This window comes from Coregonus lavaretus (assembly GCF_964263955.1).
Source record: "Coregonus lavaretus genome assembly, contig: HAP1_SCAFFOLD_451, whole genome shotgun sequence".
Taxonomy (NCBI): Eukaryota; Metazoa; Chordata; class Actinopteri; order Salmoniformes; family Salmonidae; genus Coregonus; species Coregonus lavaretus.
The window spans coordinates 6,118-30,657 of NW_028157915.1; the positions used below are offsets into that span (position 1 = coordinate 6,118).

The following is a 24,540-nucleotide window of genomic DNA, read 5'->3' on the forward strand; positions in this document are numbered from 1 at the left end:
CAGGAGGTGGTATTAAAATGCGCCTCAATAACAAATGGGTTTTTTGGAGAGGCCGCTACTCCGTGGGGCGGGGCGAGATGACACAACAATTAAAGATGAACTTTGTGTGAACTAATTTCTGTTGCCGAGCCAAGGTAACAGGAGGCCGAGACCTGGGGACAAGGGGGATAAAAGGCCGTAGAAACACCCAAGACTTTCAATAGCAAACAAACTCTCACTCCACCTGAAGTCCTCACAAGTTTCTATCTTTGGTTTGGTTACATCGACTCGTTACGCGCACCAGTACAATGGCTTTGCACACTTTGGTGGCGACCCTTCTGTGCACGCTCGTGCTTCCAATCTTTCTCTTTTTAGTCGCGGTGAAGTTATGGGAGGTTTATTTGATCCGTGGTCGGGATCCCGGCTGTCGAGCCCCTCTCCCTCCTGGATCTATGGGGTTACCTTTCATCGGAGAGACGCTCCAACTCCTTCTCCAGGTAATTATTGCCACTTTCAAACTTAATAATAGTAATATTGTATAATATTACCTGTTGGGATGTATCTGTCTTCCGTTGATAATAAACAAACATTTATTATTCCTTATTGCAGAGGAGAAAGTTCCTGCGCATGAAACGGCAGAAGTATGGATACATTTACAGAACGCACCTCTTTGGCAACCCCACGGTGCGTGTCCTGGGAGCGAACAACGTCAGACAGATTCTGCTGGGTGAACATAAACTTGTCGCCGTGCAGTGGCCGGCTTCCGTCAGAACTATTCTGGGATCGGACACGCTCTCCAATATGCACGGGACCCAGCACAAAAACCAGAAAAAGGTGCGTTGGTGATTAAAACCTTTTTTTGCATGCATAAAATATTTAAAATAGCAAATTGAATGTATTATTTTACGCATAGATATTTGGCTAGAACCTGCACCAATTTAATGTTTTCTTTCATGTCCCGTCTTAACGGAAAGTTGCTCCTGTATTTTAGGCTATAATGAGAGCGTTCTCCCGGGATGCTTTGGAACACTACATCCCCGTGATCCAGGAGGAGGTGAGGAGCGCCGTGAGGGGATGGCTGGAGAAGGACTCCTACGTGCTGGTCTACCCGGAGATGAAGCGCCTCATGTTCCGTATCGCCATGAGGATCCTCCTGGGCTTCGACCCGGACCAGATCAAGACCGACGAGCAGGAGCTGGTGGAGGCTTTCGAAGAGATGATCAAGAACCTTTTCTCCCTGCCCATCGATGTCCCCTTCAGCGGCTTGTACCGGGTAAGTAGCGGTGCATTAATTCTATGACATTTTAAACAATGTATTTAGAATATTTTCAGGGCCTAAATTAATGTAAAAATCCATCTCTTTCATCTACAGGGATTGAAAGCCCGAAATTTCATCCACTCCAAAATCGAGGAGAACATCCAGAGTAAAATAGACAGCGTCAAAGCGGTGAAACACAGAGACGCGCTCCAACAGCTCATAGACAGCAGCGGGAACGGGGACGAGCCCTTCAGCATGCAGGTAACACTCTATCCTCTTCTCTTCTGTACATGGATCCCCATCTTCAACAACAAGATACATGCATTTATGAAATTTATTTTTCATGCAGTATATAAACAGATGATAAATGTACATTTTAAACCAGCTGTGGTGTTATATGAATCCGAATCTTGCTCTGTGAGTTAATTATTTTATTTCTCTCTATCTGAAGGCAATTAAGGAATCAGCCACAGAGCTTTTATTTGGAGGCCATGAGACCACTGCCAGTGCAGCCACATCGCTGGTTATGTTCCTGGGACTCAACCCTGACATGGTCAACAAACTCAGACAAGAACTGCACCAGAAGGCAAGAACCGGTTATTTACAGCTGGAAATCACTCATTCAATCAATATGAATCCAGTAATTTACTTGCACATTGATAACAGCCTTTAGATCTCATCGGCTTTCTGGAATGATTGTGGAATAATAACTCTCTCTCTCTCTCAGGAGGAAGAAGGTGTGGATCTGCTGGGTCAGAATGTGAACATTGAGGTGTTGGACCAGTTAAAGTACACCGGCTGTGTCATCAAAGAGACCTTGAGGATAAACCCCCCTGTACCTGGAGGCTTCAGAGTGGTACTGAAGACATTCGAACTCAATGTAAGTTAGTCTTTTTACAGATGATTTGAATACAATACTAACCAGTCAATGCAATGGTGTCTTTTTTTACAGATGATTTGAATACAATACTAATCTGTCAATTTGATTGATATCTTTTGACGGGTTAGTGACTAAAACTCCAGACCAGTTGTCTTAACAGTGCTGTGTTATTTTCTGTTTCCAGGGTTACCAGATCCCCAAAGGCTGGACCGTTATCTACAGTATCTGTGACACCCACGACGTGGCCGACGTGTTCCCCAACAAAGAGGAGTTCAACCCGGAGCGTTTCATGGCCAAAGCCTCGGAGGACTCCTCACGCTTCAACTACATCCCGTTCGGAGGCGGCTCCAGGATGTGTGTAGGGAAAGAGTTCGCCAAGGTCCTCCTCAAGATATTCCTGGTAGAGCTCACACTGCACTGCGACTGGAGTCTATCGAACGGCCCCCCGACCATGAAGACCGGCCCTACGGTCTACCCTGTCGACAACCTGCCCACTGTCTTCACTAGTTACAGCCGCACCTAGTGACAATAACACGCCTCGTATCAAAGCTGTGCTATGAAATTGTAAATCTAAAATATTTGAATGGTTTTAGATTAAATGATCCATATATTATGTTTGATATGTTAATACATAGAGTTGTGTATATGTTATCTTATGTTTTATAGAAAGAAACGGCACTACTCTCATGGATCACTGGCATTGCATTAAGGCGTCTCTGTTATGTACATTTTGTAGATTTTGTTATATAGCTTTTTGTATCTTACTGCAGCTTTATTTATATTACACTTTCTTGTCTGGGCTTTATTTAATAAAAACATGTTTTGTCAAGAAAAATGTTGTTTTACTTCCATTACATTTAGATCTGGTATTGAAAGAAAATGCATGTTGCATCATAATTTCAAGCTAAATCTTAACAGAAATATCCTAAAATAAAGGGGTTGTAATTTTCCCTCTACACCGGTCACCACACTGTAGACTGGGTAAAGTGTAGTCATGGGGGGGGGGGAGGGGGGGGGGGTTTAATTAAAACCTCCAGACAGTCATTAAAGGGTTAGAAGTCAGAGTAAAGGGGAAGAGTTCATGTCTGAACAAATACTGATGAGAGATAATCGAACCATGAACATCAGCGATGGGAGGTCCAGATCCCTAAAGGAATGACAGATTTACAGACATTTTAAACACAGGGGAATTCTATTATCTAAAGAAAATCAATAAGTCAGGGAAGTGTATCCCCCCCCCCTGTTATTATACAGGTCTATTGATCCTGTATAATAACAGGGGGGGTGGATGGTGTGATGGCACAGCCAGGATCAATAGACCTGTATAATAACGGGGGGGGGGGGGGGGGGGGGATGGTGTGATGGCACGGCCAGGATCAATAGACCTGTATAATAACAGGAGGGGTGGATGGTGTGATGGCACGGCCAGGATCAATAGACCTGTATAATAACGGGGGGGAGGGGGGGGGGGGGGGGGGGTGTGATGGCACGGCCAGGATCAATAGACCTGTATAATAACAGGGTGGGGGGGGGGATGGTGTGATGGCACGGCCAGGATCAATAGACCTGTATAATAACAGGGTGGGGGGGGGGATGGTGTGATGGCACGGCCAGGATCAATAGACCTGTATAATAACAGGGGGGGTGGATGGTGTGATGGCACGGCCAGGATCAATAGACCTGTATAATAACAGGGGGGGGGGGGGGGATGGTGTGATGACACTGCCAGGATCAATAGACCTGTATAATAACAGGGGGGGTGGATGGTGTGATGGCACGGCCAGGATCAATAGACCTGTATAATAACGGGGGGGGGGGGGGTGGATGGTGTGATGGCACGGCCAGGATCAATAGACCTGTATAATAACTAGGGGAGTGGATGGTGTGATGGCACGGCCAGGATCAATAGACCTGTATAATAACTAGGGGAGTGGATGGTGTGATGGCACGGCCAGGATCAATAGACCTGTATAATAACAGAGGGGGGGGGGGTGGATGGTGTGATGACACGGCCAGGATCAATAGACCTGTATAATAACTAGGGGAGTGGATGGTGTGATGGCACGGCCAGGATCAATAGACCTGTATAATAACTAGGGGGGTGGATGGTGTGATGGCACGACCAGGATCAATAGACCTGTATAAAAACAGAGGGGGAGGGAGGGAGTGGATGGTGTGATGGCACGACCAGGATCAATAGACCTGTATAATAACTAGGGGGGTGGATGGTGTGATGGCACGACCAGGATCAATAGACCTGTATAATAACTAGGGGGGTGGATGGTGTGATGGCACGGCCAGGATCAATAGACCTGTATAATAACAGGGGGGGGGGGGGGATGGTGTGATGGCACGGCCAGGATCAATAGACCTGTATAATAACAGGGGGGGTGGATGGTGTGATGGCACGGCCAGGATCAATAGACCTGTATAATAACAGGGGGGGGGGGGGGGGGGATGGTGTGATGGCACGACCAGGATCAATAGACCTGTATAATAACGGGGGGGGGGGGGGGATGGTGTGATGGCACGGCCAGGATCAATAGACCTGTATAATAACAGGGGGGGGGGGGGGGGATGGTGTGATGGCACGGCCAGGATCAATAGACCTGTATAATAACGGGGGGGGTGGTGTGATGGCACGGCCAGGATCAATAGACCTGTATAATAACGGGGGGGGTGGTGTGATGGCACGGCCAGGATCAATAGACCTGTATAATAACTAGGGGGGTGGATGGTGTGATGACACGGCCAGGATCAATAGACCTGTATAATAACAGGGGGGGTGGATGGTGTGATGACACGGCCAGGATCAATAGACCTGTATAATAACAGGGGGGGTGGATGGTGTGATGGCACGGCCAGGATCAATAGACCTGTATAATAACAGGGGGGGGGGGGTGGATGGTGTGATGGCACGGCCAGGATCAATAGACCTGTATAATAACTAGGGGAGTGGATGGTGTGATGACACGGCCAGGATCAATAGACCTGTATAATAACAGGGGGGGGGGGATGGTGTGATGGCACGACCAGGATCAATAGACCTGTATAATAACAGAGGGGGGGGGGGTGGATGGTGTGATGGCACGACAAGGATCAATAGACCTGTATAATAACTAGGGGGGTGGATGGTGTGATGGCACGACCAGGATCAATAGACCTGTATAATAACTAGGGGGGTGGATGGTGTGATGGCACAGCCAGGATCAATAGACCTGTATAATAACAGGGGGGGGGGGGGGGATGGTGTGATGGCACGGCCAGGATCAATAGACCTGTATAATAACAGGGGGGGTGGATGGTGTGATGGCACGGCCAGGATCAATAGAACTGTATAATAACAGGGGGGGGGTGGATGGTGTGATGGCACGGCCAGGATCAATAGACCTGTATAATAACAGGGGGGGTGGATGGTGTGATGGCACGGCCAGGATCAATAGACCTGTATAATAACGGGGGGGGGGGGGGGGGGGGATGGTGTGATGGCACAGCCAGGATCAATAGACCTGTATAATAACAGGGGTGGGGGGGTGGTGTGATGACACGGCCAGGATCAATAGACCTGTATAATAACAGGGGGGGGGGGGGGGGATGGTGTGATGGCACGGCCAGGATCAATAGACCTGTATAATAACAGGGGGGGGGGGGATGGTGTGATGGCACGGCCAGGATCAATAGACCTGTATAATAACAGGGGTCAGGAACAGATGAGCAGAGAGAGAGTGAAGATGGCACAGGGTTCACACTGGAACAGCAGAGTAAACCAAGGCAGAGTCCCAAATTACACCCTGTTCCCTATATAGGGCACTTATTTTGTCTTAAGTAATACACTATAAAGGGAATAGTGTGCCATTTCAGACGCAGGCCAGAGGCCAGCACATTGGGAACCATCAACAGGGAGGCCTTTAGCAGCAGCATTAAGATCCCCAGCAGCATTAAGAACCCCCAGCAGCATTTAGAACCCCCAGCAGCATTAAGAATCCCCAGCAGCATTAATAATCCCCAGCAGCATTAAGAACCCCCAGCAGCATTAAGAACCCCCAGCAGCATTAAGAACCCCCAGCAGCATTAAGAATCCCCCGCTGCATTAATAATCCCCAGCAGCATTAAGAACCCCCAGCAGCATTAAGAACCCCCAGCAGCATTAAGAACCCCCAGCAGCATTAAGAACCCCCAGCAGCATTAAGAACCCCCAGCAGCATTAAGAATCCCCAGCAGCATGTCGAACCCCCAGCAGCATTAAGAACCCCCAGCAGCATTAAGAACCCCCAGCAGCATTAAGAATCCCCCGCAGCATTAATAATCCCCAGCAGCATTAAGGACCCCCAGCAGCATTAAGAATCCCCAGCAGCATTAATATCCCCCAGTAGCATTAAGAATCCCCAGCAGCATTAAGAATCCCCAGAAGCATTAAGAACCCCCAGCAGCATTAAGAATCCCCCGCTGCATTAATAATCCCCAGCAGCATTAAGAACCCCCAGCAGCATTAAGAATCCCCAGCAGCATTAAGAATCCCCAGCAGCATTAATATCCCCCAGCAGCATTAAGAACCCCCAGCAGCATTAAGAATCCCCAGCAGCATTAAGGATCCCCAGCAGCAATATGAACCACAGCAGCCTTAAGAATCCCCAGCAGCATTAAGAAGCCCCAGCAGCATTAAGAATCCCCAGCAGCATTAAGAATCCCCAGCAGCATTAAGAATCCCCAGCAGCATTAAGAATCCCCAGCAGCATTAAGAATCCCCAGCAGCATTAATATCCCCCAGCAGCATTAAGAATCCCTAGCAGCATTAAGGATCCCCAGCAGCATTAAGAATCCCCAGCAGCATTAAGAATTCCCAGCAGCATTAAGAATTCCCAGCAGCATTAAGAATCCCCAGCAGCATTAAGAACCCCCAAGCAGCATTAAGAATCCCCAGTAGCATTAAGAAATCCCCAGCAGCATTAAGAATCCCCAGCAGCATTAAGAACCCCCAGCAGCATTAAGGATTCCCAGCAGCATTAAGAATCCCCAGCAGCATTAATATCCCCCAGCAGCATTAAGAATCCCCAGCAGCATTAAGATCCCCAGCACCATTAAGATCCCCAGCAGCATTAAGAACCCCCAGCAGCATTAAGGATCCCCAGCAGCATTAAGAATCCCCAGCAGCATTAAGAATCCCCAGCAGCATTAAAAATCCCCAGCAGCATTAAGATCCCCAGCACCATTAAGATCCCCAGCAGCATTAAGAACCCCCAGCAGCATTAAGGATCCCCAGCAGCATTAAGAATCCCCAGCAGCATTAAGAACCCCCAGCAGCATTAAGGATCCCCAGCAGCATTAAGAACCCCCAGCAGCATTGAGGATCCCCAGCAGCATTAATATCCCCCAGCAGCATTAAGAATCCCTAGCAGCATTAAGAATCCCTAGCAGCATTAAGAATCCCCAGCAGCATTAAGAACCCCAGCAGCATTAAGAATCCCCAGCAGCATTAAGAACCCCCAGCAGCATTAAGAACCCCAGCAGCATTAAGAATCCCCAGCAGCATTAAGAATCCCCAGCAGCATTAAGAAACCCCCAGCAGCATTAATAACCCCAGCAGCATGTCGAACCCCCAGCAGCATGTCGAACCCCCAGCAGCATTAAGAATTCCCAGCAGCATTAAGGAGCCCCAGCAGAATTAATAATTCCCAGCAGCATTAAGAATCCCCAGCAGCATTAAGGAGCCCCAGCAGCATTAAGAACCCCCAGCAGCATTAAGAACCCCCAGCAGCATTAAGAATCCCTAGCAGCATTAAGAATCCCTAGCAGCATTAAGAATCCCCAGCAGCATTAAGATCCCCAGCAGCATTAAGAACCCCCAGCAGCATTAAGAATCCCCAGCAGCATTAAGAATCCCCAGCAGCATTAAGAACCCCCAGCAGCATTAAGAAGCCCCAGCAGCATTAAGAAACCCCTGCAGCATTAAGAATCCCCAGCAGCATTAATATATCCCCCAGCAGCATTAAGAATCCCCAGCAGCATTAAGATCCCCAGCAGCATTAAGAACCCCCAGCAGCATTAAGGACCCCCAGCAGCATTAAGAACCCCCAGCAGCATTAAGAACCCCAGCAGCATTAAGATGACCCAGCAGCATTAAGAAACTCCAGCAGCATTAAGAATCCCCAGCAGCATTAAGAACCCCCAGCAGCATTAAGAATCCCCAGCAGCATTAAGAACCCCCAGCAGCATTAAGAACCCCAGCAGCATTAAGATGACCCAGCAGCATTAAGAAACTCCAGCAGCATTAAGAATCCCTAGCAGCAGCATTAAGAATTCCCAGCAGCATTAAGAATCCCCAGCAACATTAAGAATCCCCAGCAGCATTAAGAATCCCCAGCAGCATTAAGAATCCCCAGCAACATTAAGAAACCCCAGCAGCATTAAGAATCACCAGCAGCATTAAGAAACCCCCAGCAGCATTAAGAATCACCAGCAACATTAAGAACCCCCAGCAGCATTAAGAATCACCAGCAGCATTAAGAAACCCCCAGCAGCATTAATAACCCCAGCAGCATGTCGAACCCCCAGCAGCATGTCGAACCCCCAGCAGCATGTCGAACCCCCAGCAGCATTAAGAATTCCCAGCAGCATTAAGGAGCCCCAGCAGCATTAATAATTCCCAGCAGCATAAAGAATCCCCAGCAGCATTAAGAACCCCAGCAGCATTAATATCCCCCAGCAGCATTAAGAATCCCCAGCAGCATTAATATCCCCCAGCAGCATTAAGAATCCCCAGCAGCATTAATATCCCCCAGCAGCATTAAGAAGCCCCAGCAGCATTAAGAATCCCCAGCAGCATTAAGAATCCCCAGCAGCATTAATATCCCCCAGCAGCATTAAGGATCCCCAGCAGCATTAAGAATCCCCAGCAGCATTAAGAATCCCCAGCAGCATTAATATCCCCCAGCAGCATTAAGAATCCCCAGCAGCATTAATATCCCCCAGCAACATTAAGAAACCCCAGCAGCATTAAGAATCCCCAGCAGCATTAAGAATCCCCAGCAGCATTAATATCCCCCAGCAGCATTAAGAACCCCCCAGCAGCATTAAGAATCCCCAGCAGCATTAAGAATCCCCAGCAGCATTAATATCCCCCAGCAGCATTAAGGAGCCCCAGCAGCATTAAGAATCCCCAGCAGCATTAAGAATCCCCAGCAGCATTAATATCCCCCAGCAGCATTAAGGATCCCCAGCAGCATTAAGAATCCCCAGCAGCATTAATATCCCCCAGCAGCATTAAGAACCCCCCAGCAGCATTAATAACCCCAGCAGCATTAAGAATCCCCAGCAGCATTAAGATTCCCCAGCAGCATTAAGAACCCCCAGCAGCATTAAGAAGCCCCAGCAGCATTAAGGATCCCCAGCAGCATTAAGAAGCCCCAGCAGCATTAAGAACCCCCAGCAGCATTAAGAACCCCCAGCAGCATTAAGAACCCCCAGCAGCATTAAGGATCCCCAGCAGCATTAAGAACCCCCAGCAGCATTAAGGACCCCCAGCAGCATTAAGAACCCCCAGCAGCATTAAGAACCCCCAGCAGCATTAAGAACCCCCAGCAGCATTAAGAAGCCCCAGCAGCATTAAGGACCCCCAGCAGCATTTCGAACCCCCAGCAGCATGTCGAACCCCCAGCAGCATTGAGAACACAGGAAGGCAGGCAGGGTGGCCAGGCGCGTCTCCCAGCACAGAGGTGTCATGTGGAAAGGACATGTCCTCGCCTGACTTTGGAGCTGCAGAACCAGAGTTCACTGGAGAACAAGGAGCTGTAATGCTGGCAGATGCATAACTTGGCAGTTTTCCTCTCCGGCTGGGCATCCAGGCAGGCCGTTAGGCGGGCTGTAGTACTATAACCCAGCCTGATTTACCCCCCAGCCCTCTGCCTGACAGGCCGTTAGGCGGGCTGTAGTCCTATAACCCAGCCTGATTTACCCCTCCAGCCCTCTGCCTGACAGGCCGTTAGGCGGGCTGTAGTACTATAACCCAGCCTGATTTACCCCCCAGCCCTCTGCCTGACACCTTTATGTCCAGCCCTCCTATCCCTGCAGGTCCAGGCCCTGTGATAGATGCAGCTGAACTGTTCCTCCTATCACCTTGTAAAAAACGTCTCCGCAGCCTATTGTCTAACATCACCCGGAAGAAACAAAACTTTTTTTAATGCCAGGCCATTTTTGTCTAAATTTGCGAGAATATACTGAATTTATTACGGCCGAATGAAAGAGGTTTGAAACCCACTTCTTTTTATTCAGTCTCTCCAGCCGTACATTGTGCAGAGTAAATCAACCTAAGTGCTCCTAAACCTACAGTGTTGCATGGCTTGCTGCTTCACACACTGGGCCATTTGTTGTCCAGCACAGTAAATAGTTAGAAATCCCCAAGGAGGAGGGTCAGGGAGAGGAAAGCAGCAATGGTCCTCCCAGTGATAGAGAAATGGAGTGCGCCCCAAATGCTACCCAACTCTTTTGACCAGAGGCTATAGGATAGTGCACTATATGGGGTACCATTTGGGACACACAGAGATATAGTGCCCTGTTACTGGTGAGGACTTGGGAATGGATATTTCATGACCTGGAGTCAATGAGAATGTCTGGTGCCCTCTAAACCCCCTGGCCAATCATATCACTCTCTAACCCCCTGGCCAATCATATCAGACTCTTAACCCCCTGGCCAATCATATCACTCTTAACCCCCTGGCCAATCATATCACTCTAAACCCCCTGGCCAATCATATCACTCTCTAACCCCCTGGCCAATCATATCACTCTTAACCCCCTGGCCAATCATATCACTCTTAAACCCCTGGCCAATCATATCAGACTCTTAACCCCCTGGCCAATCATATCACTCTTAACCCCCTGGCCAATCATATCACTCTTAACCCCCTGGCCAATCATATCACTCTTAACCCCCTGGCCAATCATATCACTCTCTAACCCCCTGGCCAATCATATCACTCTTAACCCCCTGGCCAATCATATCACTCTTAACCCCCTGGCCAATCATATCAGACTCTTAACCCCCAGGCCAATCATATCAGACTCTTAACCCCCTGGCCAATCATATCAGACTCTAAACCCCCTGGCCAATCATATCAGACTCTAAACCCCAAGGCCAATCATATCAGACTCTTAACCCCCAGACCAATCATATCAGACTCTAAACCCCCTGGCCAATCATATCAGACTCTTAACCCCCTGGCCAATCATATCAGACTCTTAACCCCCTGGCCAATCATATCAGACTCTTAACCCCCTGGCCAATCATATCAGACTCTTAACCCCCTGGCCAATCATGTAAGACTCTTAACCCCAAGGCCAATCATATCAGACTCTTAACCCCCTGGCCAATCATGTAAGACTCTTAACCCCCTGGCCAATCATATCAGACCGCCCCCAAGGGTAGGCAACAACACATCTGCTACACTGATCCTCAACACGGGGGCCCCTCAGGGGTGCGTGCTCAGTCCCCTCCTGTACTCCCTGTTCACCCATGACTGCATGGCCAGGCACGACTCCAACACCATCATTAAGTTTGCCGACGACACAACAGTGGTAGGCCTGATCACCGACAACAATGAGACAGCCTATAGGGCGGAGGTCAGAGACCTGGCAGTGTGGTGCCAGGACAACAACCTCTCCCTCAACGTCGACAAAGGAGCTGATCGTGGACTACAGGAAAAGGAGGGCCGAACACGCCCCCATTCTCATCGACGGGGCTGTAGTGGAACGGGTTGAGAGCTTCAAGTTCCTTGGTGTCCACATCACCAACAAACTATCATGGTCCAAACACACCAAGACAGCCGTGAAGAGGGCATGACAAAACCTTTTCCCCCTCAGGAGACTGACCGGTTGCATCACCGCCTGGTATGGCAACTGCTCGGCATCCGACCGTAAGGCACTACAGAGGGTAGTGCGTACGGCCCAGTACATCACTGGGGCCATGCTTCCTGCCATCCAGGACCTCTATACTAGGCAGTGTCAGAAGATGGCCCAGAAAATGGTCAAAGACTCCAGCCACCCTAGTCAGACTGTTCTCTCTCCTACCGCACGGCAAGCGGTACTGGAGCGCCAAGTCTAGGTCCAAAAGGCTTCTCAACAGCTTCTACCCCGAAGCCATAAGACTGCTGAACAATTATTAAAATGGCTACCCAGACTATTAACATTGACCCCCCCCCCCCTGCTGCTACTCGCTGTCTATTATCTATGCATAGTCACTTTACCCCTGCCTACATGTACAAATGACCTCCATTAACCTGTACCCCCACACATTGACTAAGTACCGGTACCCCCTGTATTTGATTTTACATTTACGTCATTTAGCAGACGCTCTTATCCAGAGCGACTTACAAATTGGTGCATTCACCCTATAGCCAGTGGGATAACCACTTTACAATTGTTTTTTTTTTTTTATTGTTTTTTTTTGGGGGGGGGGGTAGAAGGATTACTTTATCCTATCCCAGGTATTCTTTAAAGAGGTGGGGTTTCAAATGTCTCCGGAAGGTGGTGAGTGACCGCTGTCCTGGCGTCGTGAGGGAGCTTGTTCCACCATTCTTATAGCTGCATTGTTGGTTAAGGGCTTGTAAGTAAGCATTTCACAGTAAGGTCTACACCTGTTGCATTCGGCGCATGTGACAAATATAATTTGATTTGAATATATTCTCTACTAGTACAGTATTCCTACACTAATATATTCTCTACTAGTACAGTATTCCTACACTAATATATTCTCTACTAGTACAGCATTCCTACACTAATATATTCTCTACTAGTACAGCATTCCTACACTAATATATTCTCTACTAGTACAGCATTCCTACACTAATATATTCTCTACTAGTACAGCATTCCTACACTAATATATTCTCTAATAGTACAGCCTTCATACACTAATATATTCTCTACTAGTACAGCATTTCTACACTAATATATTCTCTACTAGTACAGTATTCCTACACTAATATATTCTCTACTAGTACAGCATTCCTACACTAATATATTCTCTACTAGTACAGCATTCCTACACTAATATATTCTCTACCAGTACAGCATTCATACACTAATATATTCTCTACTAGTACAGTATTCCTACACTAATATATTCTCTACTAGTACAGTATTCCTACACTAATATATTCTCTACTAGTACAGCATTCCTACACTAATATATTCTCTACTAGTACAGTATTCCTACACTAATATATTCTCTACTAGTACAGTATTCCTACACTAATATATTCTCTACTAGTACAGCATTCCTACACTAATATATTCTCTACTAGTACATTATTCCTACACTAATATATTCTCTAATAGTACAGCCTTCATACACTAATATATTCTCTACTAGTACAGCATTCATACACTGATATATTCTCTATTAGTACATCATTCCTGCACTAACATATTCTCTACTAGTACAGCATTCCCACGCTAACATACACTGAGTATATAAAACATTAAAAAAACCTACTTCTTCCATGACATAGACTGACCAGGTGAATCCATGTGAAAGCTATGATCCCTTATTAATGTCACTTGTTAAATCCACTTCAGGAGTGTTTGGGGGTAGTAGTAGTGTTTGGGGGTAGTAGTAGTGTTTGGGGGTAGTAGTAGTGTTTGGGGGTAGTAGGAGTGTTTGGGGTAGTAGTAGTGTTTGGGGGTAGTAGTAGTGTTTGGGGGTAGTAGGAGTGTTTGGGGGTAGTAGTAGTGTTTGGGGTAGTAGTAGTGTTTGGGGTAGTAGTAGTGTTTGGGGGTAGTAGTAGTGTTTGGGGGTAGTAGTAGTGTTTGGGGGTAGTAGGAGTGTTTGGGGTAGTAGTAGTGTTTGGGGGTAGTAGTAGTGTTTGGGGGTAGTAGTAGTGTTTGGGGGTAGTAGTAGTGTTTGGGGGTAGCCTAGTGTTTGGGGGTAGTAGTAGTGTTTGGGGGTAGTAGTAGTGTTTGGGGGTAGTAGTAGTGTTTGGGGGTAGTAGTAGTGTTTGGGGGTAGTAGTAGTGTTTGGGGGTAGCCTAGTGTTTGGGGGTAGTAGTAGTGTTTGGGGGTAGCCTAGTGTTTGGGGGTAGTAGTAGTGTTTGGGGGTAGTAGGAGTGTTTGGGGGTAGTAGTAGTGTTTGGGGTAGTAGTAGTGTTTGGGGTAGTAGTAGTGTTTGGGGGTAGTAGTAGTGTTTGGGGGTAGTAGTAGTGTTTGGGGGTAGTAGGAGTGTTTGGGGGTAGTAGTAGTGTTTGGGGGTAGTAGTAGTGTTTGGGGGTAGTAGTAGTGTTTGGGGGTAGTAGTAGTGTTTGGGGGTAGTAGTAGTGTTTGGGGGTAGCCTAGTGTTTGGGGGTAGTAGTAGTGTTTGGGGGTAGTAGTAGTGTTTGGGGGTAGTAGTAGTGTTTGGGGGTAGTAGTAGTGTTTGGGGGTAGTAGTAGTGTTTGGGGGTAGCCTAGTGTTTGGGGGTAGTAGTAGTGTTTGGGGGTAGCCTAGTGTTTGGGGGTAGTAGTAGTGTTTGGGGGTAGCCTAGTGTTTGGGGTAGTAGCAGTGTTTGGGGTAGTAGTAGTGTTTGGGGGTAGTAGTAGTGTTTGGGGGTAGTAGTAGTGTTTGGGGGTAGTAGTAGTGTTTGGGGGTAGTAGTAGTGTTTGGGGGTAGTAGCAGTGTTTGGGGGTAGTAGGAGTGTTTGGGGGTAGTAGTAGTGTTTGGGGGTAGTAGCAGTGTTTGGGGGTAGTAGTAGTGTTTGGGGGTAGTAGCAGTGTTTGGGGGTAGTAGTAGTGTTTGGGGGTAGCCTAGTGTTTGGGGGTAGTAGGAGTGTTGGGGGTAGTAGTAGTGTTTAGGGGTAGTAGTAGTGTTTGGGGGTAGTAGTAGTGTTTGGGGGTAGTAGTAGTGTTTGGGGGGTAGTAGCAGTGTTTGGGGGTAGTAGTAGTGTTTGGGGGTAGTAGTAGTGTTTGGGGGTAGTAGGAGTGTTTGGGGGTAGTAGTAGTGTTTGGGGGTAGTAGTAGTGTTTGGGGGTAGTAGTAGTGTATGGGGGTAGAAGTAGTGTTTGGGGGTAGTAGTAGTGTTTGGGGGTAGTAGGAGTGTTTGGGGGTAGTACATTTACATTTTGTAATGTTTGGGGGTAGTAGTAGTGTTTGGGGTAGTAGTAAGTAGTAGTGTTTGGGGGTAGTAGTAGTGGTTTGGGGGTAGCCTAGTGTTTGGGGGTAGTAGTAGTGTTTGGGGGTAGTAGGAGTGTTTGGGGGTAGTAGTAGTGTTTGGGGGTAGCCTAGTGTTTGGGGGTAGTAGTAGTGTTTGGGGGTAGCCTAGTGTTTGGGGGTAGTAGTGTTTAGGGGTAGTAGTAGTGTTTGGGGGTAGTAGGAGTGTTTGGGGGTAGTAGGAGTGTTGGGGGTAGTAGTAGTGTTTGGGGGTAGTAGTAGTGTTTGGGGTAGTAGTAGTGTTTGGGGGTAGTAGTAGTGTTTGGGGTAGTAGTAGTGTTTGGGGTAGTAGTAGTGTTTGGGGTAGTAGTAGTGTTTAGGTGTAGTAGTAGTGTTTGGGGGTAGTAGTAGTGTTTGGGGTAGTAGCAGTGTTTGGGGGTAGTAGGAGTGTTTGGGGGTAGTAGTAGTGTTTGGGGGTAGTAGTAGTAGTGTTTGGGGGTAGTAGTAGTGTTTGGGGGTAGTAGAAGTGTTTGGGGGTAGAAGTAGTGTTTGGGGGTAGTAGTAGTGTTTGGGGGTAGTAGAAGTGTTTGGGGGTACAAGTAGTGTTTGGGGGTAGAAGTAGTGTTTGGGGGTTGTAGGAGTGTTTGGGGGTAGTAGTAGTGTTTGGGGGTAGTAGTAGTGTTTGGGGGTAGTAGTAGTGTTTGGGGGTAGTAGTAGTGTTTGGAGGTAGTAGTAGTGATTGGGGTAGTAGTAGTGTTTGGGGGTAGTAGGAGTGTTTGGGGGTAGTAGGAGTGTTTGGGGGTAGTAGTAGTGTTTGGGGTAGTAATAGTGTTTAGGGGTAGTAGTAGTGTTTGGGGGTAGTAGGAGTGTTTGGGGGTAGTAGTAGTGTTTGGGGGTAGTAGTAGTTTTTGGGGTAGTAGTAGTGTTTGGGGTAGTAGGAGTGTTTGGGGGTAGTAATAGTGTTTGGGGGTAGTAGTAGTGTTTGGGGGTAGTAGGAGTGTTTGGGGGTAGTAGTAGTGATTGGGGGTAGCTAGTGTTTGGGGGTAGTAGTAGTGTTTGGGGGTAGTAGTAGTGTTTGGAGGTAGTAGCAGTGTTTGGGGGGTAGTAGGAGTGTTTGGGGGTAGTAGTAGTGTTTGGGGGTAGTAGGAGTGTTTGGGGGTAGTAGTAGTGTTTGGGGGTAGCCTAGTGTTTGGGGGTAGTAGTAGTGTTTGGGGGTAGCCTAGTGTTTGGGGGTAGTAGTAGTGTTTAGGGGTAGTAGTAGTGTTTGGGGGTAGTAGGAGTGTTTGGGGGTAGTAGGAGTGTTTGGGGGTAGTAGTAGTGTTTGGGGGTAGTAATAGTGTTTAGGGGTAGTAGTAGTGTTTGGGGGTAGTAGGAGTGTTTGGGGGTAGTAGTAGTGTTTGGGGGTAGTAGCAGTGTTTGGGGTAGTAGTAGTGTTTGGGGGTAGTAGTAGTGTTTGGGGGTAGCCTAGTGTTTGGGGGTAGTAGTAGTGTTTGGGGGTAGTAGTAGTGTTTGGGGGTAGTAGTAGTGTTTGGGGGTAGTAGCAGTGTTTGGGGGTAGTAGTAGTGTTTGGGGGTAGAAGTAGTGTTTGGGGGTAGTAGTAGTGTTTGGGGGTAGTAGTAGTGTTTGGGGGTAGTAGTAGTGTTTGGGGGTAGTAGTAGTGTTTGGGGGTAGTAGTAGTGTTTGGGGGTAGCCTAGTGTTTGGGGGTAGTAGGAGTGTTTGGGGTACTGTGCTGTTTGAGCTAGTGTTTGGGGGTAGTAGTAGTGTTTGGGGGTAGTAGTAGTGTTTGGGGGTAGTAGGAGTGTTTGGGGGTAGCCTAGTGTTTGGGGGTAGTAGTAGTGTTTGGGGTAGTAGTAGTGTTTGGGGGTAGTAGTAGTGTTTGGGGTAGTAGTAGTGTTTGGGGGTAGTAGTAGTGTTTGGGGGTAGTAGTAGTGTTTAGGGGTAGTAGTAGTGTTTGGGGGTAGTAGGAGTGTTTGGGGGTAGTAGTAGTGTTTGGGGGTAGTAGTAGTGTTTGGGGGTAGTATAGTGTTTGGGGGTAGCCTAGTGTTTGGGGGTAGTAGGAGTGTTTGGGGGTAGTAGTAGTGTTTAGGGGTAGTAGTAGTGTTTGGGGGTAGTAGTAGTGTTTGGGGGTAGTAGTAGTGTTTGGGAGTAGTAGCAGTGTTTGGGGGTAGTAGTAGTGTTTGGGGGTAGTAGTAGTGTTTGGGGGTAGTAGTAGTGTTTGGGGGTAGTAGAAGTGTTTGGGGGTAGAAGTAGTGTTTGGGGGTAGTAGTAGTGTTTGGGGGTAGTAGAAGTGTTTGGGGGTAGAAGTAGTGTTTGGGGGTAGAAGTAGTGTTTGGGGGTTGTAGGAGTGTTTGGGGGTAGTAGTAGTGTTTGGGGGTAGTAGTAGTGTTTGGGGGTAGTAGTAGTGTTTGGGGGTAGTAGTAGTGTTTGGAGGTAGTAGTAGTGATTGGGGGTAGTAGTAGTGTTTGGGGGTAGTAGGAGTGTTTGGGGGTAGTAGGAGTGTTTGGGGGTAGTAGTAGTGTTTGGGGGTAGTAATAGTGTTTAGGGGTAGTAGTAGTGTTTGGGGGTAGTAGGAGTTGGGGGTAGTAGTAGTGTTTGCGGGTAGTAGTAGTTTTTGGGGTAGTAGTAGTGTTTGGGGGTAGTAGGAGTGTTTGGGGGTAGTAATAGTGTTTGGGGGTAGTAGTAGTGTTTGGGGGTAGTAGGAGTGTTTGGGGGTAGTAGTAGTGTTTGGGGGTAGCCTAGTGTTTGGGGGTAGTAGTAGTGTTTGGGGGTAGTAGTAGTGTTTGGAGGTAGTAGTAGTGTTTGGGGGGTAGTAGGAGTGTTTGGGGGTAGTAGTAGTGTTTGGGGGTAGTAGGAGTGTTTGGGGGTAGTAGTAGTGTTTGGGGGTAGCCTAGTGTTTGGGGGTAGTAGTAGTGTTTGGGGGTAGCCTAGTGTTTGGGGGTAGTAGTAGTGTTTAGGGGTAGTAGTAGTGTTTGGGGGTAGTAGGAGTGTTTGGGGGTAGTAGGAGTGTTTGGGGGTAGTAGTAGTGTTTGGGGGTAGTAATAGTGTTTAGGGGTAGTAGTAGTGTTTGGGGGTAGTAGGAGTGTTTGGGGGTAGTAGTAGTGTTTGGGGGTAGTAGCAGTGTTTGGGGTAGTAGTAGTGTTTGGGGGTAGTAGTAGTGTTTGGGGGTAGCCTAGTGTTTGGGGGTAGTAGTAGTGTTTGGGGGTAGTAGTAGTGTTTGGGGGTAGTAGTAGTGTTTGGGGGTAGTAGCAGTGTTTGGGGGTAGTAGTAGTGTTTGGGGGTAGAAGTAGTGTTTGGGGGTAGTAGTAGTGTTTGGGGGTAGTAGTAGTGTTTGGGGGTAGTAGTAGTGTTTGGGGGTAGTAGTAGTGTTTGGGGGTAGCCTAGTGTTTGGGGGTAGTAGGAGTGTTTGGGGGTAGCCTAGTGTTTGGGGGTAGTAGGAGTGTTTGGGGGTAGCCTAGTGTTTGGGGGTAGTAGTAGTGTTTGGGGGTAGTAGTAGTGTTTGGGGGTAGTAGGAGTGTTTGGGGGTAGCCTAGTGTTTGGGGGTAGTAGTAGTGTTTGGGGGTAGTAGTAGTGTTTGGGGGTAGTAGTAGTGTTTGGGGGTAGTAGTAGTGTTTGGGGGTAGTAGTAGTGTTTGGGGGTAGTAGTAGTGTTTGGGGGTAGTAGTAGTGTTTAGGGGTAGTAGTAGTGTTTGGGGGTAGTAGGAGTGTTTGGGGGTAGTAGGAGTGTTTGGGGGTAGTAGGAGTGTTTGGGGGTAGTAGTAGTGTTTGGGGGTAGTAGTAGTGTTTGGGGGTAGCCTAGTGTTTGGGGGTAGTAGGAGTGTTTGGGGGTAGTAGTAGTGTTTAGGGGTAGTAGTAGTGTTTGGGGGTAGTAGTAGTGTTTGGGGGTAGTAGTAGTGTTTGGGAGTAGTAGCAGTGTTTGGGGGTAGTAGTAGTGTTTGGGGGTAGTAGTAGTGTTTGGGGGTAGTAGGAGTGTTTGGGGGTAGTAGTAGTGTTTGGGGGTAGTAGTAGTGTTTGGGGGTAGTAGTAGTGTATGGGGGTAGAAGTAGTGTTTGGGGGTAGTAGTAGTGTTTGGGGGTAGTAGGAGTGTTTGGGGGTAGTAGGAGTGTTTGGGGGTAGTAGTAGTGTTTGGGGGTAGTTAGTAGTGTTTGGGGTAGTAGTAGTGTTTGGGGGTAGTAGTAGTGATTGGGGGTAGTAGTAGTGTTTGGGGGTAGTAGTAGTTTTTGGGGGTAGTAGTAGTGTTTGGGGGTAGTAGTAGTGTTTGGGGGTAGTAGTAGTGTTTGGGGTAGTGGCAGTGTTTGGGGGTAGTAGGAGTGTTTGGGGGTAGTAGTAGTGTTTGGGGTAGTAGTAGTGTTTGGGGGTAGTAGAAGTGTTTGGGGGTAGAAGTAGTGTTTGGGGGTAGTAGTAGTGTTTGGGGGTAGTAGAAGTGTTTGGGGGTAGAAGTAGTGTTTGGGGGTAGAAGTAGTGTTTGGGGTAGTAGTAGTGTTTGGGGGTAGTAGTAGTGTTTGGGGGTAGTAGTAGTGTTTGGGGGTAGTAGTAGTGTTTGGGGGTAGTAGTAGTGTTTGGGGGTAGTAGGAGTGTTTGGGGGTAGTAGGAGTGTTTGGGGGTAGTAGTAGTGTTTGGGGGTAGTAATAGTGTTTAGGGGTAGTAGTAGTGTTTGGGGGTAGTAGGAGTGTTTGGGGGTAGTAGTAGTGTTTGGGGGTAGTAGTAGTTTTTTGGGTAGTAGTAGTGTTTGGGGGTAGTAGGAGTGTTTGGGGGTATTAATAGTGTTTGGGGGTAGTAGTAGTGTTTGGGGGTAGTAGGAGTGTTTGGGGGTAGTAGTAGTGTTTGGGGGTAGCCTAGTGTTTGGGGGTAGTAGTAGTGTTTGGGGGTACTAGTAGTGTTTGGAGGTAGTAGTAGTGTTTGGGGGGTAGTAGGAGTGTTTGGGGGTAGTAGTAGTGTTTGGGGGTAGTAGGAGTGTTTGGGGGTAGTAGTAGTGTTTGGGGGTAGCCTAGTGTTTGGGGGTAGTAGTAGTGTTTGGGGGTAGCCTAGTGTTTGGGGGTAGTAGTAGTGTTTAGGGGTAGTAGTAGTGTTTGGGGGTAGTAGGAGTGTTTGGGGGTAGTAGTAGTGTTTGGGGGTAGTAATAGTGTTTAGGGGTAGTAGTAGTGTTTGGGGGTAGTAGGAGTGTTTGGGGGTAGTAGGAGTGTTTGGGGGTAGTAGCAGTGTTTGGGGTAGTAGTAGTGTTTGGGGGTAGTAGTAGTGTTTGGGGGTAGCCTAGTGTTTGGGGGTAGTAGTAGTGTTTGGGGGTAGTAGTAGTGTTTGGGGGTAGTAGTAGTGTTTGGGGGTAGTAGCAGTGTTTGGGGGTAGTAGTAGTGTTTGGGGGTAGAAGTAGTGTTTGGGGGCAGTAGTAGTGTTTGGGGGTAGTAGTAGTGTTTGGGGGTAGTAGTAGTGTTTGGGGGTAGTAGTAGTGTTTGGGGGTAGCCTAGTGTTTGGGGGTAGTAGGAGTGTTTGGGGGTAGCCTAGTGTTTGGGGGTAGTAGGAGTGTTTGGGGGTAGTAGTAGTGTTTGGGGGTAGTAGGAGTGTTTGGGGGTAGCCTAGTGTTTGGGGGTAGTAGTAGTGTTTGGGGGTAGTAGTAGTGTTTGGGGGTAGTAGTAGTGTTTGGGGGTAGTAGTAGTGTTTGGGGGTAGTAGTAGTGTATGGGGTAGTAGGAGTGTTTGGGGGTAGTAGTAGTGTTTGGGGGTAGTAGGAGTGTTTGGGGGTAGTAGGAGTGTTTGGGGGTAGTAGGAGTGTTTGGGGGTAGTAGTAGAGTTTGGGGGTAGTAGTAGTGTTTGGGGGTAGCCTAGTGTTTGGGGGTAGTAGTAGTGTTTGGGGGTAGTAGTAGTGTTTGGGGGTAGTAGTAGTGTTTAGGGGTAGTAGTAGTGTTTGGGGGTAGCCTAGTGTTTGGGGGTAGTAGTAGTGTTTGGGGGTAGTAGTAGTGTTTGGGGGTAGTAGGAGTGTTTGGGGGTAGTAGTAGTGTTTGGGGGTAGTAGCAGTGTTTGGGGGTAGCCTAGTGTTTGGGGGTAGTAGTAGTGTTTGGGGGTAGTAGGAGTGTTTGGGGGTAGTAGGAGTGTTTGGGGGTAGTAGTAGTGTTTGGGGGTAGTAGCAGTGTTTGGGGGTAGTAGGAGTGTTTGGGGGTAGTAGGAGTGTTTGGGGGTAGTAGGAGTGTTTGGGGGTAGTAGTAGTGTTTGGGGGTAGTAGGAGTGTTTGGGGGTAGTAGTAGTGTTTGGGGGTAGTAGTAGTGTTTGGGGGTAGTAGTAGTGTTTGGGGGTAGTAGGAGTGTTTGGGGGTAGCCTAGTGTTTGGGGGTAGTAGGAGTGTTTTGGGGTAGTAGGAGTGTTTGGGGGTAGTAGTAGTGTTTGGGGGTAGTAGTAGTGTTTGGGGGTAGTAGTAGTGTTTGGGGGTAGTAGTAGTGTTTGGGGGTAGTAGTAGTGTTTGGGGGTAGTAATAGTGTTTGGGGGTAGTAGGAGTGTTTGGGGGTAGTAGTAGTGTTTGGGGGTAGTAGTAGTGTTTGGGGGTAGTAGTAGTGTTTGGGGGTAGTAGTAGTGTTTGGGGGTAGTAGTAGTGTTTAGGGGTAGTAGTAGTGTTTGGGGGTAGTAGTAGTGTTTGGGGGTAGTAGTAGTGTTTGGGGGTAGTAGTAGTGTTTGGGGGTAGTAGTAGTGTTTGGGGGTAGTAGTAGTGTTTGGGGGTAGTAGTAGTGTTTGGGGGTAGTAGTAGTGTTTGGGGGTAGTAGTAGTGTTTGGGGGTAGTAGGGGTGTTTGGGGGTAGTAGGAGTGTTTGGGGGTAGTAGTAGTGTTTGGGGGTAGTAGTAGTGTATGGGGGTAGTAGTAGTGTTAGGGGGTAGCCTAGTGTTTGGGGGTAGTAGGAGTGTTTGGGGGTAGTAGTAGTGTTTGGGGGTAGTAGTAGTGTATGGGGGTAGTAGGAGTGTTTGGGGGTAGTAGGAGTGTTTGGGGGTAGTAGTAGTGTATGGGGGTAGTAGTAGTGTTTGGGGGTAGCCTAGTGTTTGGGGGTAGTAGTAGTGTTTGGGGGTAGTAGTAGTGTTTGGGGGTAGTAGTAGTGTTTGGGGGTAGTAGGAGTGTTTGGGGGTAGTAGTAGTGTTTGGGGGTAGTAGTAGTGTTTGGGGGTAGTAGTAGTGTTTGGGGGTAGTAGTAGTGTTTGGGGGTAGTTGGAGTGTTTGGGGGTAGTAGTAGTGTTTGGGGGTAGTAGTAGTGTTTGGGGTTAGTAGTAGTGTTTGGGGGTAGTAGTAGTGTTTGGGGGTAGTAGGAGTGTTTGGGGGTAGCCTAGTGTTTGGGGGTAGTAGGAGTGTTTGGGGGTAGTAGTAGTGTTTGGGGGTAGTAGTAGTGTATGGGGTAGTAGTAGTGTTTGGGGGTAGTAGTAGTGTTTGGGGGTAGTAGGAGTGTTTGGGGGTAGTAGGAGTGTTTGGGGGTAGTAGTAGTGTTTGGGGGTAGTAGTAGTGTTTGGGGGTAGTAGTAGTGTTTGGGGGTAGTAGTAGTGTTTGGGGGTAGTTGGAGTGTTTGGGGGTAGTAGTAGTGTTTGGGGGTAGTAGTAGTGTTTGGGGTTAGTAGTAGTGTTTGGGGGTAGTAGTAGTGTTTGGGGGTAGTAGGAGTGTTTGGGGGTAGCCTAGTGTTTGGGGGTAGTAGGAGTGTTTGGGGGTAGTAGTAGTGTTTGGGGGTAGTAGTAGTGTATGGGGTAGTAGTAGTGTTTGGGGGTAGTAGTAGTGTTTGGGGGTAGTAGGAGTGTTTGGGGGTAGTAGTAGGGTTTGGGGGTAGTAGGAGTGTTTGGGGGTAGTAATAGTGTTTGGGGGTAGTAGTAGTGTTTGGGGGTAGTAGTAGTGTTTGGGGGTAGTAGTAGTGTTTGGGGGTAGTAATAGTGTTTAGGGGTAGTAGGAGTGTTTTGGGGTAGTAGGAGTGTTTGGGGGTAGTAGTAGTGTTTGGGGGTAGTAGTAGTGTTTGGGGGTAGTAGTAGTGTTTGGGGGTAATAGTAGTGTTTGGGGGTAGTAGGAGTGTTTGGGGGTAGTAGGAGTGTTTGGGGGTAGAAGTAGTGTTTGGGGGTAGTAGTAGTGTTTGGGGGTAGTAGTAGTGTTTGGGGGTAGTAGTAGTGTTTGGGGGTAATAGTAGTGTTTGGGGGTAGTAGGAGTGTTTGGGCTGGGTGGTGTGGGGCTGGGCTGAGGCGGGGCTGGGTGGCTGGGGGAGGCGGAGGGGCTGGGTGGTGTGGGGCTGGGCTGAGGCGGGGCTGGGTGGCTGGGGGAGGCGGAGGGGCTGGGTGGCTGGAGGGGCTGGGTGGCTGGGGGGGGCGGAGGGGCTGGGTGGCTGGAGGTGCTGGGTGGCTGGGGGGGGCGGAGGGGGGCTGGGGGGGTTGGGTGGCTTGGTGGCTGGGGGGGCGGAGGGGCTGGGTGGCGGCGGGGCTGGGTGGCTGGGGGGGGCAGAGGGGCTGGGTGGCTGGGGGGCTGGGGTGAGAGGATATAACACGTCCCTGACACCTTAGTTAAAGTGAAGAGGTCATTTGAAGCATATTGTTCTGACCGGCTCCTGACCGACCGGCCCAATAACAATTTCATTGTCTTGCCAGGACAGGAAGGAACTAGCTAGCGTTACCCTAACCATGAAAGGGACCAGTGTTGTTTAAAACCTCCATCAGGAGCTGTTAACAGCCTAGTAAACACACCAACACAGTAAAACACAGGAGATCTGGAATGGCAGGGAGGTGTTCGCTCAGTCAAGCCCATATATTTAACAGTTCGTAGTTGATACCTCTACATTCATCATTAGGAGGTATGAAATGCCATGTTAAGCCACTACATGTATTACTACTGATAAAGCTAATTTTTACATTGAATATTCAGCACCCCATCTACTCAAAAGGACCTAGGAGAAATAATAATAATATGCCATTTAGCAGACGCTTTTATCCAAAGCGACTTACAGTCATGTGTGCATACATTTTTACGTATGGGTGGCCCCGGGGATCGAACCCACTACCCTGGCGTTACAAGCGCCATGCTCTACCAATTGAGCTACAGAGAACCACAACCAGAAGCCATGGATTACAGGCAACATCCGCACTGCGCTAGGGTAGAGCTGCCGCTTTCAAGGAGCGGGACTCTAACCTGGATGTTTATAAGAAATCCCGCTATGCCCTCCGACGAACCATAAACAGGAAAGGAAATCGTCAATACAGGACTAAGATTGAATCGTACTACACCGGCTCTGACGTTTGTTGGACGGGGCAGGGGTTGCAAACTATTACAGACTACAAAAGAAAGCACAGCCACGAGCTGCCCAGTGACACGAGCCTACCAGACGA

General features: G+C 48.4%; 1 protein-coding gene across 1 annotated transcript; it reads left to right on the forward strand.

Annotated features, from left to right (window-relative positions):
- Positions 1–591: 591 nt before the first annotated feature.
- On the forward strand, positions 592–2,640 carry LOC311124636 (cytochrome P450 26A1-like; the record flags this gene model as incomplete). Its single annotated transcript, XM_084198749.1, has 6 exons — positions 592–813; positions 971–1,252; positions 1,352–1,498; positions 1,689–1,823; positions 1,965–2,117; positions 2,302–2,640. Exons 1-6 carry the CDS (start codon positions 607–609, stop codon positions 2,638–2,640), a joined length of 1,263 nt encoding a protein of 420 aa, XP_084054875.1. The 5' UTR covers positions 592–606.
- Between the last annotated feature and the right edge of the window lie 21,900 nt (positions 2,641–24,540).